Source organism: Nicotiana tomentosiformis, chromosome 1 (assembly GCF_000390325.3).
Source record: "Nicotiana tomentosiformis chromosome 1, ASM39032v3, whole genome shotgun sequence".
Classification (NCBI taxonomy): Eukaryota; Viridiplantae; Streptophyta; class Magnoliopsida; order Solanales; family Solanaceae; genus Nicotiana; species Nicotiana tomentosiformis.
In genome coordinates, this window is record NC_090812.1 from 116,765,870 (window position 1) to 116,781,273 (window position 15,404).

The 15,404-nt window shown below is 35.3% G+C and overlaps 1 protein-coding gene across 2 annotated transcripts; it reads left to right on the forward strand.

The window, feature by feature from the left end:
• The first annotated feature begins 1,099 nt into the window (after positions 1-1,099).
• LOC104087695 (uncharacterized) lies at positions 1,100-9,965 on the forward strand. Of its 2 annotated transcripts, none has more exons than XM_009592238.4 (11): positions 1,100-1,223; positions 2,221-2,364; positions 3,201-3,277; positions 6,372-6,448; positions 6,651-6,711; positions 7,512-7,579; positions 7,681-7,762; positions 8,316-8,399; positions 8,494-8,592; positions 8,850-8,969; positions 9,594-9,965. In XM_009592238.4, the coding sequence occupies exons 2-11, from the start codon at positions 2,271-2,273 to the stop codon at positions 9,774-9,776; spliced, it is 945 nt and encodes a 314-aa protein (XP_009590533.1). In that variant the 5' UTR covers positions 1,100-1,223; positions 2,221-2,270; the 3' UTR covers positions 9,777-9,965. The 2 variants fall into 2 exon arrangements, with proteins under 2 accessions (XP_009590533.1, XP_009590534.1); XM_009592239.4 differs by lacking the exon at positions 1,100-1,223 and adding an exon at positions 1,572-1,591.
• Positions 9,966-15,404: the final 5,439 nt, after the last annotated feature.

Genomic DNA, 15,404 nt, shown 5'->3' on the forward strand with positions numbered 1-15,404 from the left:
TCCCGAATGGAACCCTTAGCATTCAACTCCGGCGATGTTTCAACTTCATCAGCCCATGACAATTTTTCTTTGCCAGCCCCATAATTCAACACTTCCTTCCATTGTTGTGGTGTCGATGACGTTCCTTTCCCCAATTCCCTGACTTGGGATCCTAATTGATTAACAATTGGTGTTAATTCTTCAATTTTCCCTTGTTCAATCAATTCATCCATGCATGGTACCTCCTCGAGCTGTTGGAATTTCACTACCTTTCAATTTATCATCCTTCTTCCTTTGATGATGGGTACCCAATGCGATGGTCTCCCGTGCTATTATTGCCTTCTGCGAGGATTCCGAGCTCTTTTCCCCATGGAGGTGCACGTTATGCTAACATGCGCTAAGAGAGAAACAGAACCCTTCAAAATATTTTTTTCCACTAAGAGTTTTTCCTACGGGATTTTTTCTTAGTAAGGTTTTAACGAGGCATATTATCTATTTTTGGACATCGAAGGGGGGTGTTGTAAATTATTAGTAAATATAGATGTTCACTACTCTCACTACTTTCACTCATGATATAAATAACCTCCCACTACTCATCACTATTATGATTATAACTATCACACCTCCATAACCCCTCCCTATGATCTTTCCCTGATCTCAATTATTAATGTCATATTTAAAATAATCAGTTTGTAACCTTCTATGTAATAGTATAAATAGAGACATGAAATTTGATACGAGATACTTGAACACTTCATGAAATAAGAAAGTTATATCTTCTTGTCTTATTCTATTATTTATCTTCTTATTTTATTTTATATTGTTACTTTACATTTGTTAATAAAAAGATTATTTTTTAACTTAACGAGAGTTTCTTAATGACCGCGCGAAAGCGCGGGTAGATTTACCAGTGTATATAATTGCTAATAAAACATATATCTATCCTTTAATCTCTCTTCTTCACCGAATCAGCAATGGAAAAATTACCTTGTTGCAATTCTGTGTAGGTGGTTCTACTTGTTCAAAAAGCATAATCAACGCTGACATTGCCCAGCTGAGAATCCATCTTCCCGGATACTAGTTACCTTTACCTCAAGGCTTGAGGCAAAGAATCGGCATCCCCTCTTAACTTGCAAATGGCGTTCTTCTTCTCCACTTTGTCCCTGTGCCTCAACTTCCCGAATGAATTTAATCTGCACATCAAATCGACACAAGCAGCTGAATTTCTCTTTGCCACAAAAAGGGTATGCTTCTTTTTTGTGATTTTTTTAGCCTTCATATGCTATTCCATATGTGTTAGTTATGTTACTATAATAGGGTTTCGAGCTTCTACGGCCTTCTATTCTTTCCCTCTTTCACAAAATTGGAGTTCGTTTATTGTTATTTTTTCTTAGTTTCTTCAGGCAGTTTGGTCGGGTCAACTCTTCCATCCTTCTCATAGTTTACGGATTACTGTACATCGAATTTGATTTCTTTCTCTTTACCCCATTTTAGCGGCTTGACATCAATCTATACAAATTTATTATTATTGGAATGAAATGTGCCCCAATATGGTGGAATGGATATAAATGATTCATACAGCCGGCATCAACTTGTTTTGGTTTGACTAGGAGTAAGTTGATTGATTGTTCGTCATCATTTTATAATCTAGATTATCTACACTCATTATATGGATATTATCAGTAACTACTAATGGTTATCTTGATTATTTGTTTTTGGCCTTCTTCCATTTATATTGCCACACTTATTTGATGCCAACACATGTTGGGTAATTTCTTTTTTTCTTTTTCCCTGTCTCATATTAAATGAATCTATGCTATTGTTTCTTGTTGTTGTAATTACTTTAGGCCTTATGCAGACGACTTTTATGATAGTTGTCACATTATAAAGCACAACCGATGATAGATGATTGTATACTCCAATTATAAGTAATGACAGTGACTGAAGAGTTGTAATTTTAAGCTATTAGGCATCTTTGAATAAATTCTGAAGTATAAAACTTGATCTTCATGATTTTCTGTGCACAAGAAATAGAGAACAATCAGGAGAAGTGAATGCATACAAAGACTTCTATATTGCCGTTTTATATCCAACCTTCTGATTGGTTACTGTCCAGTATTCTGATTTTAAAATGCCGAAAAGCATATATACATACAAGGAACGTATTGTTTTAAGTTAATTAAGCTGTGTTTTCTTCATATGTTAAATATCATTGTTGAAGAAACATTTGTTACTTCGCAGAAACGATTCAATATTTCTTATATCGAGAGAATTAATATCAACGATCAGAAATGGCTGCTTCTGACAGTAACAGAAGCTTGGTAAGTGAACTTGAAGCAATGGGATTTTCAGAGGCTCGAGCCACCAAGGCTCTTCATTCTTCTGGTATGGTGATCCTTCTGGTATTAGATATATTCTAGGAAAAGATTTGCACGTATATAGCATAGGAGACAATTTTAATATAACTTTTGCTTCTGAAGTAGTATATAACTGTTAGGCTATATGGATTGTTAATCAATCTGAATTATCTAGCTAAAACATGTCATTTTGTATGGGAAAGCTACTCAGAAAAATTCATTGTGATGGAAGCCCGCAATCTCATCATGCATATACATTAACTAATTAGTTTAATCGTTTGTTTTTGTCTAACATTCTCTCCATTTTTCTATTTTATATCTTTGAGATGTAAAGGATATGCAGACAGAATTTTCTGCATGATTTCTTTTCCTTGATCCATTTTTTACTATATGAATGGTTGAAAACTACGCTCTTCACATAAAATACCTCATCATATGTCGCCATGCCTGTGTCTAATGACCTGTTAGGATTTTCCTTGAAGACATGAGTAGATTTGGTTACTAGGCCACATAGATAGAGTTGATGTTGTGATTTATCCTGCAGAGGTGTTGCATCAACTAAGTGATGTGGACTTTCAACCCTCTGTTTTATGCAAGTCCATTTATCCTGCCAAATATTTGTATATTATAGAACTTCCGCTTGTTCTACTTATTTATGCAGTCTTCCTGTAGTGCAGTCTCTAGGATTGGCATCAAATCCTGAGGAGTTGCTCTCGCCGCTAAACCCCCACCCCCACTCCACCCCGAAAAAGAAAAAAAAACTTATCTTTTTACTAGCATTACTTATTGTTTTGTCTTTTAGATGCTAACTTTTGTGGTTAACTGCTGTCCACTTTTATGATTGCAAATCATTACTTCTTTCAGGTAATTCAAGCCTTGAGGATGCAGTAAATTGGATTATTGATCATGAGAATGATGCAGACATTGATGAGATGCCCATGGTATCTAGCTTAACACTGATGATAGCCTTTCTTCTTGTACATCAGCGTTCATGATTAATTTGATAACTTTTGTTATTCGATTGTCACTTTTAAGATGAGAATGAGTCTACATATATATATATATATATATATATATATATATATATATATATATATATATATATATATATATATATATATAATGTCCTGGGAAATTTGAGTGTTAAGTGCATTTTTTAACTAATAGTGTCATCTTCTAATGGACGTAATCTTCGGACATCCAATCAGGACACAGTTGCAACAGTATGCAAACATGTGTATCTTCAAAGAAGAGCGAGTCATTACTGTAAGTATGGATAGGGTATTTGAGAGAGGTGTAGTTAAGTACCCTAGAGCATTTTTTCGCTAGCAGACTCTAGAGCATTTTTCTACTTCTCTTTCTACCAAAGATAGATGGTGAATTTACTTCTAATGGTTAGTGCTTATAGAAAAATGAATTAACTGGAGCTTTCTAGGTTGTATAGTCAAAAAGCTAAGAAGACCATTATACACATTAGTGTAATATCGTTTCTCTAAAGTAATTTGACTAATAGGTATGAGAACAAGAATAAATGCTAGAATATATTTTTACAGAAAAACTTAATTTCAAAGTTGAATTAGTTCCTAAAATTCTAAAAAATTTAACTTGTAGTTAATTCAACTGCTACTACGCCTCAATCCCAAACAAGTTAGAGTCGGCTATATGAATCTTCACTAACCCGCTTCTCTATATAGATTCATCTCAAGCCAACACTATACTAAATATTATGAAAATAAAAAGTTCGTGAATTTTATGTATTTTATTTCTATATGTTTCATATTTGCTAAATTTAACTTCTTGCTAAAAAAAAGGATTGGCCAAATTTATGAATTGTGTAAAATATACGGTATATCAAGTTAAAGTATGTTTAAAAAGTTTCTTTCAACTTTTCTTAAGTCTCTGTTTTTCATGTCATGCAAGCCTTGGACTTAGTGGGTACTAGGAATGAAGAAGAAAAGGCTATTCTAGAGTTTGTCTTATTATTTAATTCATCTAACACATATTTTAAAAAGAATACATCACACCTTTATAAGTGGAGGTAACTTTAGTCAAATAGTCGTTATCCTTTGCAAAAGTCAAAAGACAAGATAGAGTTGCATGTAAGGATTGCAAGATTATACCAGGGAAGCCTCGACTAACTAACATGAACGGGTGTTTCTGGATGTGAAACGGAAGAGTAGAGAAGATCAGATGAGTTGCAAGAAATTGACATTCGGTGGTAGGTACCAAAGGGCATAAACCAATTAGCAATTCAGGAAAACATATGGAAGGAGGAAGGAGCAGGGAAATAGAAGGGAAAACAGCTACCTAGTGGAAGGAAGTTATAATGTTGTATTAAGAAAGGAGCAAATGAAGTGCTAGACTGCTAGTTGTGTCTAAAGGCCTAGATTCTCGACCAAGAATCATAGTGGTGGAATGAGGTGGTGCAAAGGGCTAGTAAAGCAAGTGAGATAGAGTGTCCATTTTGATCAATTGTTCAACTCAAATCATGATGATAACTTTACATATCTCCATACATCTGTGCAGGATAGAAGATTTAGTTACACTCGTAGAATTAGGCCTTCAGAAATAAAGGGTGCATTAAAAATATGAGGTCCAGATGGTATCCCTCTACAGGTACGGAAGTGTCTTAGAGAGGTTCGAGTAATATGGCTTTCCTAGTTATTTAATGTTGCAGTACCAAGGAGTAGAAGGATGCAAACAAGAGGAGAAATGTATTTTGATTCTGACATATCAAAACAAAGGAGATATTCAAATTGAGCCAACTATTTTGATATAAACAAAAATAGTTATAGGAAAGAGCAATAGAGCGTAAACTTAGGAATACTACTAGAGTGACAGAGAACCAGCTTGGATTTTTTTCTGTTAAAACTACAACAGAGGTCATATTTTTATAAGAAGATTGATGAAAATTCATAGGGAGAGAAAGAATGATGTACACATGATATTCATTGACTTAGGGATGTCGTATGATAGAGTGCCAACAATTGTCATTTGGCGGGTGTTAGAGAAGAAAGTAACTCATATTTCATATAGAAATGCCATAAAAGGATATGTACGAAGGAGCTATCACATGTGTGAGAACGTTGGTAGGGGATACAGAGGATTTTACATGATTGTGAGTATATTACAAGGATCTGCATTGAGCCAGTACTTGTTTACCCTAGTTATGGATGAGCTAACTTAATGTATACAGAATGAGGGCCTATAGCGCATTCCACTTGCAGGCAATGTAATGTTAATTAGCAAAATTAGCAATATTGTCAACCAAAAGCTTGAATTGTGCAGAAGAGAATTAAGGGTTTTGGGATAGTAGAAGTAAGACTAAATATACGCGGTGTGAGTTTAGTCAACATAAGATGAGTGAAGCTGATATAGATTAGATGAGATTGTGGTGCTAAATGTAGACATTTCAGATATGTAAGCTCGATATTTCAGGAGAATGCTGTGATAGATGAATATGTAACACAGTCAAAGTAGGAGTGGTTGAAAAGGAATTGCTACTGAAGTATTATGAGATATGAGGATATGTAACAAAGTGTAAGGCAAGTTCTATAAAATGGCTGTGTCATCAACCATGTTTTATGGGAGAGAATGTTGTGTCTCTAGGTCCAACATATCCACAAAATTAGTGTCGTAGGAATGCAGAAGTTAAGAAGGATGTGCAGTTATACAAGATTAGATAAGTTTCAGAAATGACTACATTTAATAGAAGGTCCAAGTAGCAGAAGTAGAGTACAAAATAAGAGTAGGTCGCTTGATATAGATTGGTCATGTCCTAAGTAGACCTATGGATGCATATGTGTTTATGCAATGCTTGCTAAATTGATGTAAATTATCTGATTTTGCATCTTTTAATTCTTTGTTTATAGGGTTTCCATTTATTTACAGATTCTATTAGTGTCTCTTCGAGACAGGAGTTGCCCTTTCAGGCCAAGTGATCTTTGATGTTTAATTGTTTGCGTTTCCTATCTTTTATAACTGTCCTATTGCACAACTCAGTCCTAAAAATTCTGATGAGAGAATGGCATACAGGTTCATGTGGACATTATTGAAACTCCTAGTGCTGCTTTTGATTCGGAACAAGTAAAGTTGAAAGCACAAGAGCTAAGGTTCGATTTTCCAGTAAAAGTTTCATGAGGAAGTTCCGTGTTTAATCCTAAAATTGGAAACTGCCAATAGACATTCTATTTCCTTGGATCATGTTTTGCCTTTTGAAACTGCTTCACTGTGATTAGTGTATGGTTTATTTTCAGTCCCTATTATTTTTTTTTTCTTTTCTGATATTGGTGAATGGAAATTCTGCTTCTTTAGGGAACGAGCACGCAAGAGGAGAGAAGAGGAAGAGAAAAAGCTGGAAAGGGAAAGGGAGAAGGTATGCAGTATTTTCCTTTTTCTGTTACTTTCTGCAGTATAAGTTCTGATTCATTTGGGAATGTGGCAAGTTAATTGTCAATATGTTAAATGTGGGAGATCTAATGGTTGTGATAGAATGATTTTGATGAACTTTTGGTGCATGATTTGAATAAATTTCTATACGCGAACAACTGTACAGTTGCAAACTTATGCGAGGATTCTAGTCGATGTCACTGTTTGAAAGATGGAATCATCTTCTCAGCTTTAAACGTCAAATTCCAATGATTGGCTATTACAACAACAACAACTACTACGTCTCAGTCCCAAACAAGTTGGGGTCCGCGATATGAATCTTCATTTCTTTCAATTAGCTCACAAATTCCAATGATTGGCTAGTGTATTAAAAAAAAGTAGACATGATTGACTAACAGATGTCAGATGGTAATGCAAAGATGTTAAATCCATGAATTCTTAGCCTTGAAGCAATTTTGGAAAAGATTTCCGGCAATACCTAGATAGAGATCATTTGTAATACATTGATCCAAAAACCCTATACTTTAGAACGAAGGACCGAAACTAATATTTGTAGATCCCTCCATAATAAAATCAAATTGTTAACCTGGAGTAAGTTGCTGAGAAATGAGAGTTAGTTATTGTTCTACTTTTCTTTTGATTTCCAGATTCTATTTGCTCTCTAAAATGCTTATATTGAAAGTTTGAAACTAGTGCGTATGATCTCACAGAAGTAATAATGATCTGATGTTATATATGTAGGTATATATTTACTTATCAAATTCAAATGTTTCGGTTTATTTGTAGGAAAGGATACGTGCTGGCAAAGAACTGCTTGCAACAAAGCGACTGGCTGAGGAAAATGAGAGGAAACGGTGTGTTCCTTCGTTGAAGCTGTGTTACTTTATAAAAATACCTTGTGCTTATTTGGCTGAAAATCCTCATTTTAGGTTTCTGCACTTTGCTCACGTTTCAGCTTTGAAGCACAATGGAAGGCCGAAAAAAAAGAAGAGAGAAGGGCAAGGGAGAGAATTCGTCAAAAACTGCAGCAGGACATGGTATTACTAGTATTTTTTAGTGAAATTTAGTTGGTACTTGTCCAAATAGTACTATTCAGATGATTAGATGTGTGTAGCTGCATCTTTTAGTAAGTTGCTTAGGTATTATACTACTGCAAATGCTGTTATATGTACCTTGAAACGTTCTGTCATGCTCTTATAACTGTTTCAGTTATTCATTTTTTTATTTAACTGAGAAATACTCGGGGGCCAGTTGGCACAAGGTTTGAAACTCAGTGGATAATGGACCCGCTCCTCTACCCTCCTCGACATGAATATCAAGCTTTTGTCTGCGGCAGGGTCCGGACTCGTGAGTTGTGCGCCTGCACATGAGCTAGCTCTTACCACTAGACCAAAGCCCTGAGGGTGTTTGTGTTATTCTTTTTTTCATTTTGAGTAAATTATAATCCAACTCTATACTCTGGTGTAAACTGAAACTATAGCATATTGACATGCTATTAAACTTTTGTTTTGCTTTTTAATTATGCACCATATATCCCCAACTTCATATCTAGTTGGGATTAAGATAAGTTGCAAATTCATGTCCTGACAGGTAGAAAGGAGGGCTAGCCTTGGTTCTTCTATGAATAGCTCTACATCTTCAAAATTCATCGAAACCTCAAGGCGGGAATTAAAGGTATTGCGTTTTACAATTGTATTGACAGTTAATGAGATTGATTGGATTCATCAGTTTGGCTGCAATTAATTCTTCTCCCTAAAATCAATCTCAGAAGCCATTGAAAGTTGACTCTCCCGCATCATCTGGCAACTCCGCTACAAAGAAAGAGGTTTTGATGGAATGCTTAAGATCTCTCAGGCGTCAGCATGAGGTATCTGAATCCCGGGTCACTTCTGTATCACTATTTAATTCTGATTAAAAATTTCCAGTCTCTTACAAGTTTATGCAAATTAGCTTTTAGCTTCTTGCCTTTTTGCTTGCTGCGGGAAAATAAAAAACTCTGTCCAGGAAAGTAATTGGAACAGTACATGCATATTTAAATATCAAGTTACACTGAGTTATCAGATATCAACTTCGAAAGCCATATTCGATCCAGTATAACAATATTGTTAAATGTTCATGTGTCAGGAGGAGGATGCCAAAGTGCAACGGGCCTTCAATGCTCTGTTAGTTTATGTGAGAAATGTTGTTAGCAATCCTGATGAAGGAAAGTTCAGGAAGATCCGGCTCAGTAATCCAGCTTTCCAGGTGAATACTTTTTAAGCACATGCCGAAAGAATGAAATTTACCTCATTTTTTGGATATTGCAAGGATCGAGACAATTATCATGATGAGGAGAGAGGCTGGGAGCAGGATCTCTCACCCTGCCCCTCCTTTCTCCCCACCGGTTTTTGCATGTATATCTGATGGTGGGGACCTGTTGTAACTGTTGGCCATGTAATGGTGTAGATGTAGATTAGGGTCTTAATTTTGTATAATCTTATCCATGTATAGGTTAGGGGACATCGAATCCATGTCCGCCTAGTGAAATTGTTTCTTAGAATCATCCCTTTTTTTACCAAGGTATAGGTTGACGTGTTACTTATGATAAAGTCTAAAATGATGTGTTGCTATATTAGCTTCTTGTGTCTGCTTCTGTTCCAGCCACTATATCTTTTGCAATGAAGAATGTAATCTACTGTTTGCAGAAATATCCTTGTACTGTTCTTTGTTTCTAAATTGCCGTATATGTTCTAGTGTCACGTTCTTTGTTTAACCAAGCCGAAATAGTGAATCAGAAAACTTATTTTTGTAATGATGACATTTCCATTTGTTTGGATGAAGTGAATTTTGGATTCAAGTTAATTTTACTTCACTCCTCATGGATGGCAGGCTAGAGTTGGAATTTTCAAAGAAGGTGTGCAGTTTCTGGAGCTCTGTGGGTTTGAAAGAGTTGAAGGAAGTAGTTTTTTGGTGTTGCCCAGAAACAAGGTCGATATGGCGCTACTGAGATCAGCTGGCATGGTTTTGCACTCTGCCATTACAAATCCCTTCTTTGGGCTACTCTCAAAGTAAGGTGGTTTCTCAGGGTCAGGGATTAGGGACTTGATGTTTGAAAATCAACAGAGCACTAGCTTCTAGCTGGATTTCAATACTTCTACCGGACTTGCATTTGTATAGTAGCCTGAATTGGATATTCAATTTGTTTCAACTTTAATTTCTCCTGTAAACGTGCTTATATATATTATATGTATTTTAATCTTCCATCCCATTGCTCACCCCTCATATATAAAAGTGTGGTATAACCTATCCTTATGAACTCTTCTTTAAAAGGATTCAGTAAGTATATAGTAAGCTGTTTTTTATTGGGTGAAAGTCTTGCATATTTTAAACTGTAAATATAATCTTGATTTCGAATTAGACTATTGATTCAATCTATTACAATGAATTGAGTTGGAGTGGATTGCAGGCGAAAGTGGGTTCAGAGTTGGAAGTGGGGATTTAGGAGAGGATTTTTTGGGGTGGTTCTGGAGAGATAAATAAATTAAAATGCCTACGGAAAGACCATTAGATTTAGAAGGAGCCGAGAGAGAGACTTAAAAGCCCGTTTGGACATAAGAAATTTTTCAATTTTTTTCGAAAAATTCACTTTTTTACGAAATCTGCGTTTGGTTATAAATTTTCGAAAATTTGAAAAACTCTAAAAAACTGTTTTTCAAAATTTTCACTCATATCACTTACAAAACTTCAAAAACAATCCAAAATTATATTCATGTCCAAACACAACTCTAATTTTCAAATACCATTTTACAAAAAAAAAAAATACTTTTTTTGAATTTTATAATTCTGATGTCCAAACGCCCACTAACTTACACTACGATGTGGCGCCATTTTATCACGGCAAATTGCAACTTACACCTTGTATTATATATTATCTGCACTTTCGAGAAAGAATACTCATACTTTTCAGTAAATTGAATTAAATTTGCATTTGATTTCTTTTTTAATTTGCACTTGATTCGCATTTAAATATTTTAGAAGTTATTAAAGCTAATTAGAAGTTTATTATAGTTAGAGAGTGTAAAGGAGGATAATTTTTGAAGAAAGATGTTGAAAAGTAAAGTTAATAGAAATTTCAACCTTGAGAAACTTTGCTATTTATAAGTTGAAGTTAGTTTAAGAGTTAATGTCCTAAAACCTTTTTAAACTATCATATTTTTTTCTCCCAGTTTTCTACTTAAATTATTCAGTGTCTTCAAAATTCAATTATATTGCCTTTCATGTTTAAACACTCTTGTTGCTTACCTAGCATCACGTATATACACACTCGCTTGGGAGCGCGTGGCAACGGAAAAAACTCCATCAAATGGCCCACCTGACATAATGTAATGACTAATTAGCCTAATCCTCTTTCAACTTTATTTTTTAATAAATAGTCTCCTTATTTCCTTTATATCCACACTTCTTCATTTTTCACCATTCTTCCTTATTTTTCACCTTTCTTTTTTATTTTTTCATCTTCTTCATTTTTTTCACCTTTTTTCTTCAGTTTTCCATGTGGTTACCTTTGGAAAAATTTCTCCATCTCTTGTTTCCTCTGAAATAAGTTATTTTCTTCCCTTTTTTAGTCTTCTTTCATGTCTTACACATATAGTTGAAAGAACACACATTTAAATCTTTTATTAAACCAACACATTATTATAAAGAATAAAGTTGAATCTCTTAAACCTTTTTTGTATAATTTAGAATTAGAGAATGTAGTTGTTGCCTGATTAGTTTCTTATTTGCGAAATTTTATTTTTGGTAATCTTGTTTATGTAATATAAGATGATTTTTCATAAATGCAATATTATATGTCTTTATTTTTTTATTGTGATACAAAGTGAGTGTAAATAAAGAATTATTCAATTGGAATCTAGTATAAAGCACAACCATAGTTAAACATAAATTTAACCCGTTACATTTGATACTATTTTGGCCAAAACTCCTAGATTTAATCAGTTATCCGAGAGTAATACATCATGAGTAAACTACATAAAAAATTTAGTATAAATTATAAGTTAATTTAGTTAGACAGACACACCTCTAAGAATTCAATATGGGGTTTTATTATATAGGGGAATATAACTCAGGGAAGTTTTGGGGGCACTAGATAGTTTAAGTAGGTAACTAACAAAAAAGTTATAGTTTATGGGGGGTTTTAGGCTAGGTTAAATAGCCACGTACAGTGCTGCATAGCACATGTTTTAGATAATTAGGAGCATGTACTAGACGCACCTCTAAGAATGCAACGAGGGGGTTCTAGTATGAAAGACAATGCAGTTTAGGTTTTTTTTTTTTTTGAAGATATCGAATAGTTTAAGTTGGAAACTGACAAAAAAGTGATAGTTTAGGAAAATTTTAGGATATTAACTCTTAATTTAAAGGTCACAGCATTCATTTAGTAGCAAAGGTAATTACCACATTATTTTAAAATCCAAATGACATGTCATAATGTGATTATTAGGACACAATTCCTTTTTTTTTTTGGTTAGAAACAATTGAATATAAGCTACCTATCATCCAAAAGCAATTCAACTATTCTACCAATTTTTTTGGTACTTTAACTTTGTGACTTAAACTAGGACGTAGAACTTGATAAACCAAGTAAATGTGTTCCACGAGTTTTAAAGCCCTATAGCTAGCTTTCACAAAGATACCTACCATTTCTTTGCCTGGAATCAATTATTATAACCAATTTCTGGAGGCACTACGCTATCATTCCTCTGCTTAATAGCGATAGCAGGAGAAAGAAAATTATTCTAGGCCATGATCCTTGTGAAGCGTAGATGCCAATCTGAATTGCAGCTGCATTTTGAGTTTGCAAAGCATTTAATGTGTTGGCTTCCACTGTGATCAAGCCTAATTGAATGCAGATCAAAAGCACACCAATCAAGCCTCTAGCTTGTCAATCTGTTGAGCTTGACATTAACATTTGCACTAAGTATCACACGACAATGAAATTATCCAATGACTGCAAATAACAAACAACAAAGTAATAAAATGTGAAGGTCAAACAAATGGAAAGAGAACTATCCAATGACTGAAAATGGTTACCTTTCTGGCTCTGTCGAGCAAATAAATAGCTTCCTTTACTCCATTTTCCAGTAACGTGCTCTTTCTTTTCCTCTCATCTGAGATTGTAGCTGATATATCCATAATTATGTTAGGATTTTGCCTTGAATTTCTAATATATTAGGACTTTCTTTCTTGAAGTAAGGGGAAAAAGATTCCTAAAAGGAGTAATTTTTTTATATGATTTATCCTTGTCTTGTAGGAAGAGTCTTGGACATCTATAAATTGAGTATATTTGCTTCTCACAACAACAACAAATATCCACAATATAGTCATTAAAAAGTTTTATTTAGAGAGAAATTTTTCGCTCAATAGTTTTTTTATATTAGTTTTATCATAAGTAGGTCAATTAACAAAACCATATTAAGTATTACGACTTTTTAGTATAATTCTCTATGTTGTCTGATTTATCGTCCACCAAACTTTGTATTGTTAGCTTCTGCATGCACCATGTTATTTCGATCCCAACAAATTAGTGATGTGCATTGTTTGACCAAAAAGTATAACTTTCGGTTAAAACTATTGTATTTATGTAATAATGGATTAAACCTAATTAATGATAATATCTCTAGATGCGACTTCAGAACATGTGGATAATGTGGAACAGATTTAGTGGGAGGCTGACAATAACATACATTAAATATTCCAAAAGGTATGAGCAATAATGGAGGAGTATCTAGCAATAAATAACAATAAATGACATTTAAGTAATTAGGAGTAGTGGTTTACCAAATGATGAATGAACTAGATGATTGTTCTTCCTGACAATGATGAGTGACAGATAAATCCTAGAATGTTCGAACTATTCTCGGATCTGATGGAAAAATGTAGAATAATATGAACAGGAATCTTGATGAAAAGACAATCTTTATATCTTTTACAAGAGAGAGAATCTTTCTCAGAAGTCTATTCTTATCCAGTAAATATCACATGCCCCTTTTCCCTATCTTTTTCCTCTTTATATGGGACATATCCCTAAAAAACCCTAATAGTATATGTGCCAGAATATTTTTTAGAATATTTCCTTTATTATACTATTCTAAAAACTAGTCGTTACAACACTTTTCACGGTGCTCGACTTCGGTCATTGTTGACATCCCGACCACGAGCTTCGTCGTTTTCTGATTGACCTCGATTGACTCTTCCCTCAATACTATCTCGCCCTAAATATTCGGCAGTAGATTTTGACCTATACAGTTAGTCCCTATGCTTATTGAGGCCGCCCTCATACGACCTCGATGAGCGGATTTTGTTGGTTATGGTCGAAAAGAATATGCGAGTGGATCGAGCAATTAAGTTTGGGATGAGCTGGCAACATGGCCTTTCGTGAGCCGCAACTTTCGGGGTTACTCGTTTCTGCTCTAGAATGACGTCATGACACCATGCGTCATTATGGCGCATTTTTCCGATGCTTTGTGTCGTTTCCCGTGCGACTATCAGTTGGGGTTGCCGTTTCGATTCCAGTGCTGGGCAATGATGGCGTAATCTCTTGGTTTTGATGCCCGAATTCTTATAAATAGAGATGTTATGACATTCATTTGTTCTTTACGTATTTTTCTCATCAAAACCTTGTGTCTTCTTCTCCTTCCTCTATTGCTGTGTGTCTTCTTTCTTAGTGATTCCTGTTGCTTCTAATCCTTTTTTGCCTGAATATCCTTTCTCTCATCAAATTTATGGCTAATGTATCCTCTGGTTCCGGTGTGGAAACTGACTTTATCCCTTTGGCGGTGTTTGTGCCTCCTCACGCTGATGGCGTCTCTGTCGCTATTAAAGATGAGAACTTTCCTACAGTAGAGGAAATAATTCCTTGTGGCGAGAAAGTTAGGTCTGACTTCTCAAAGGCGCCTAAAGATGAGCCTGAAGTCTCTGAGTCGGCGATGAAAGAGGCCGATCTAGCAGAGCTTAGGACAAGATTCAACATACCTTCTCGCATCAATTTGGTCCCAGCAGGGCGTGATGTGGTACAAATCCACCGCCCCGGGTATTGCGCGTTCTATATGTATCCCTTCCAGGTCGGCTACGCTCTTCCTCTTCTCCCATCGGCGGAGGAATTCTATCGCTACTATGGCATGTGCGCAGCTCAACTCACCCCATATATCTACAAGCTCATCAGGATGCTTACTAAATTTGCTGAGTTGGTCGGGGTCAAGATCACACTCCGGCATCTGATGCATCTCTTCGCCCCTAGTTTCTATAGGGGGACAATGTTGAACCTTTGCCATCGAGGAGGCAAATGTCTGGTTGTGAAGATGGATGACAAATCAAATCGTCAGTTCTGGCATAATTTTTTCTTTGTCAGAATCGAAGACATGGTGGCCAACACGGACGACTTCCCTGAGACTTGGAATTACACCCGTAAGCGTTTATTCTTCTTTTATTAAAACATTTGAGCTGTCTATTTTAGTCGAAGGCTCTGAACATTTGTCCCCTCTTCGTACAGCCAAACCTACGCCCCCTCCTTTGGTTGGGGATATTTTTGAATGGGTTGGCCGGGTTCTGCCTCACATCATGGGAGTTCGTGAGTGGCAGGGATTTTTAAAGAAGTTTGGGCCTGCTCCTTCCTTGGCCGGTGAGTTTATCTATATATAT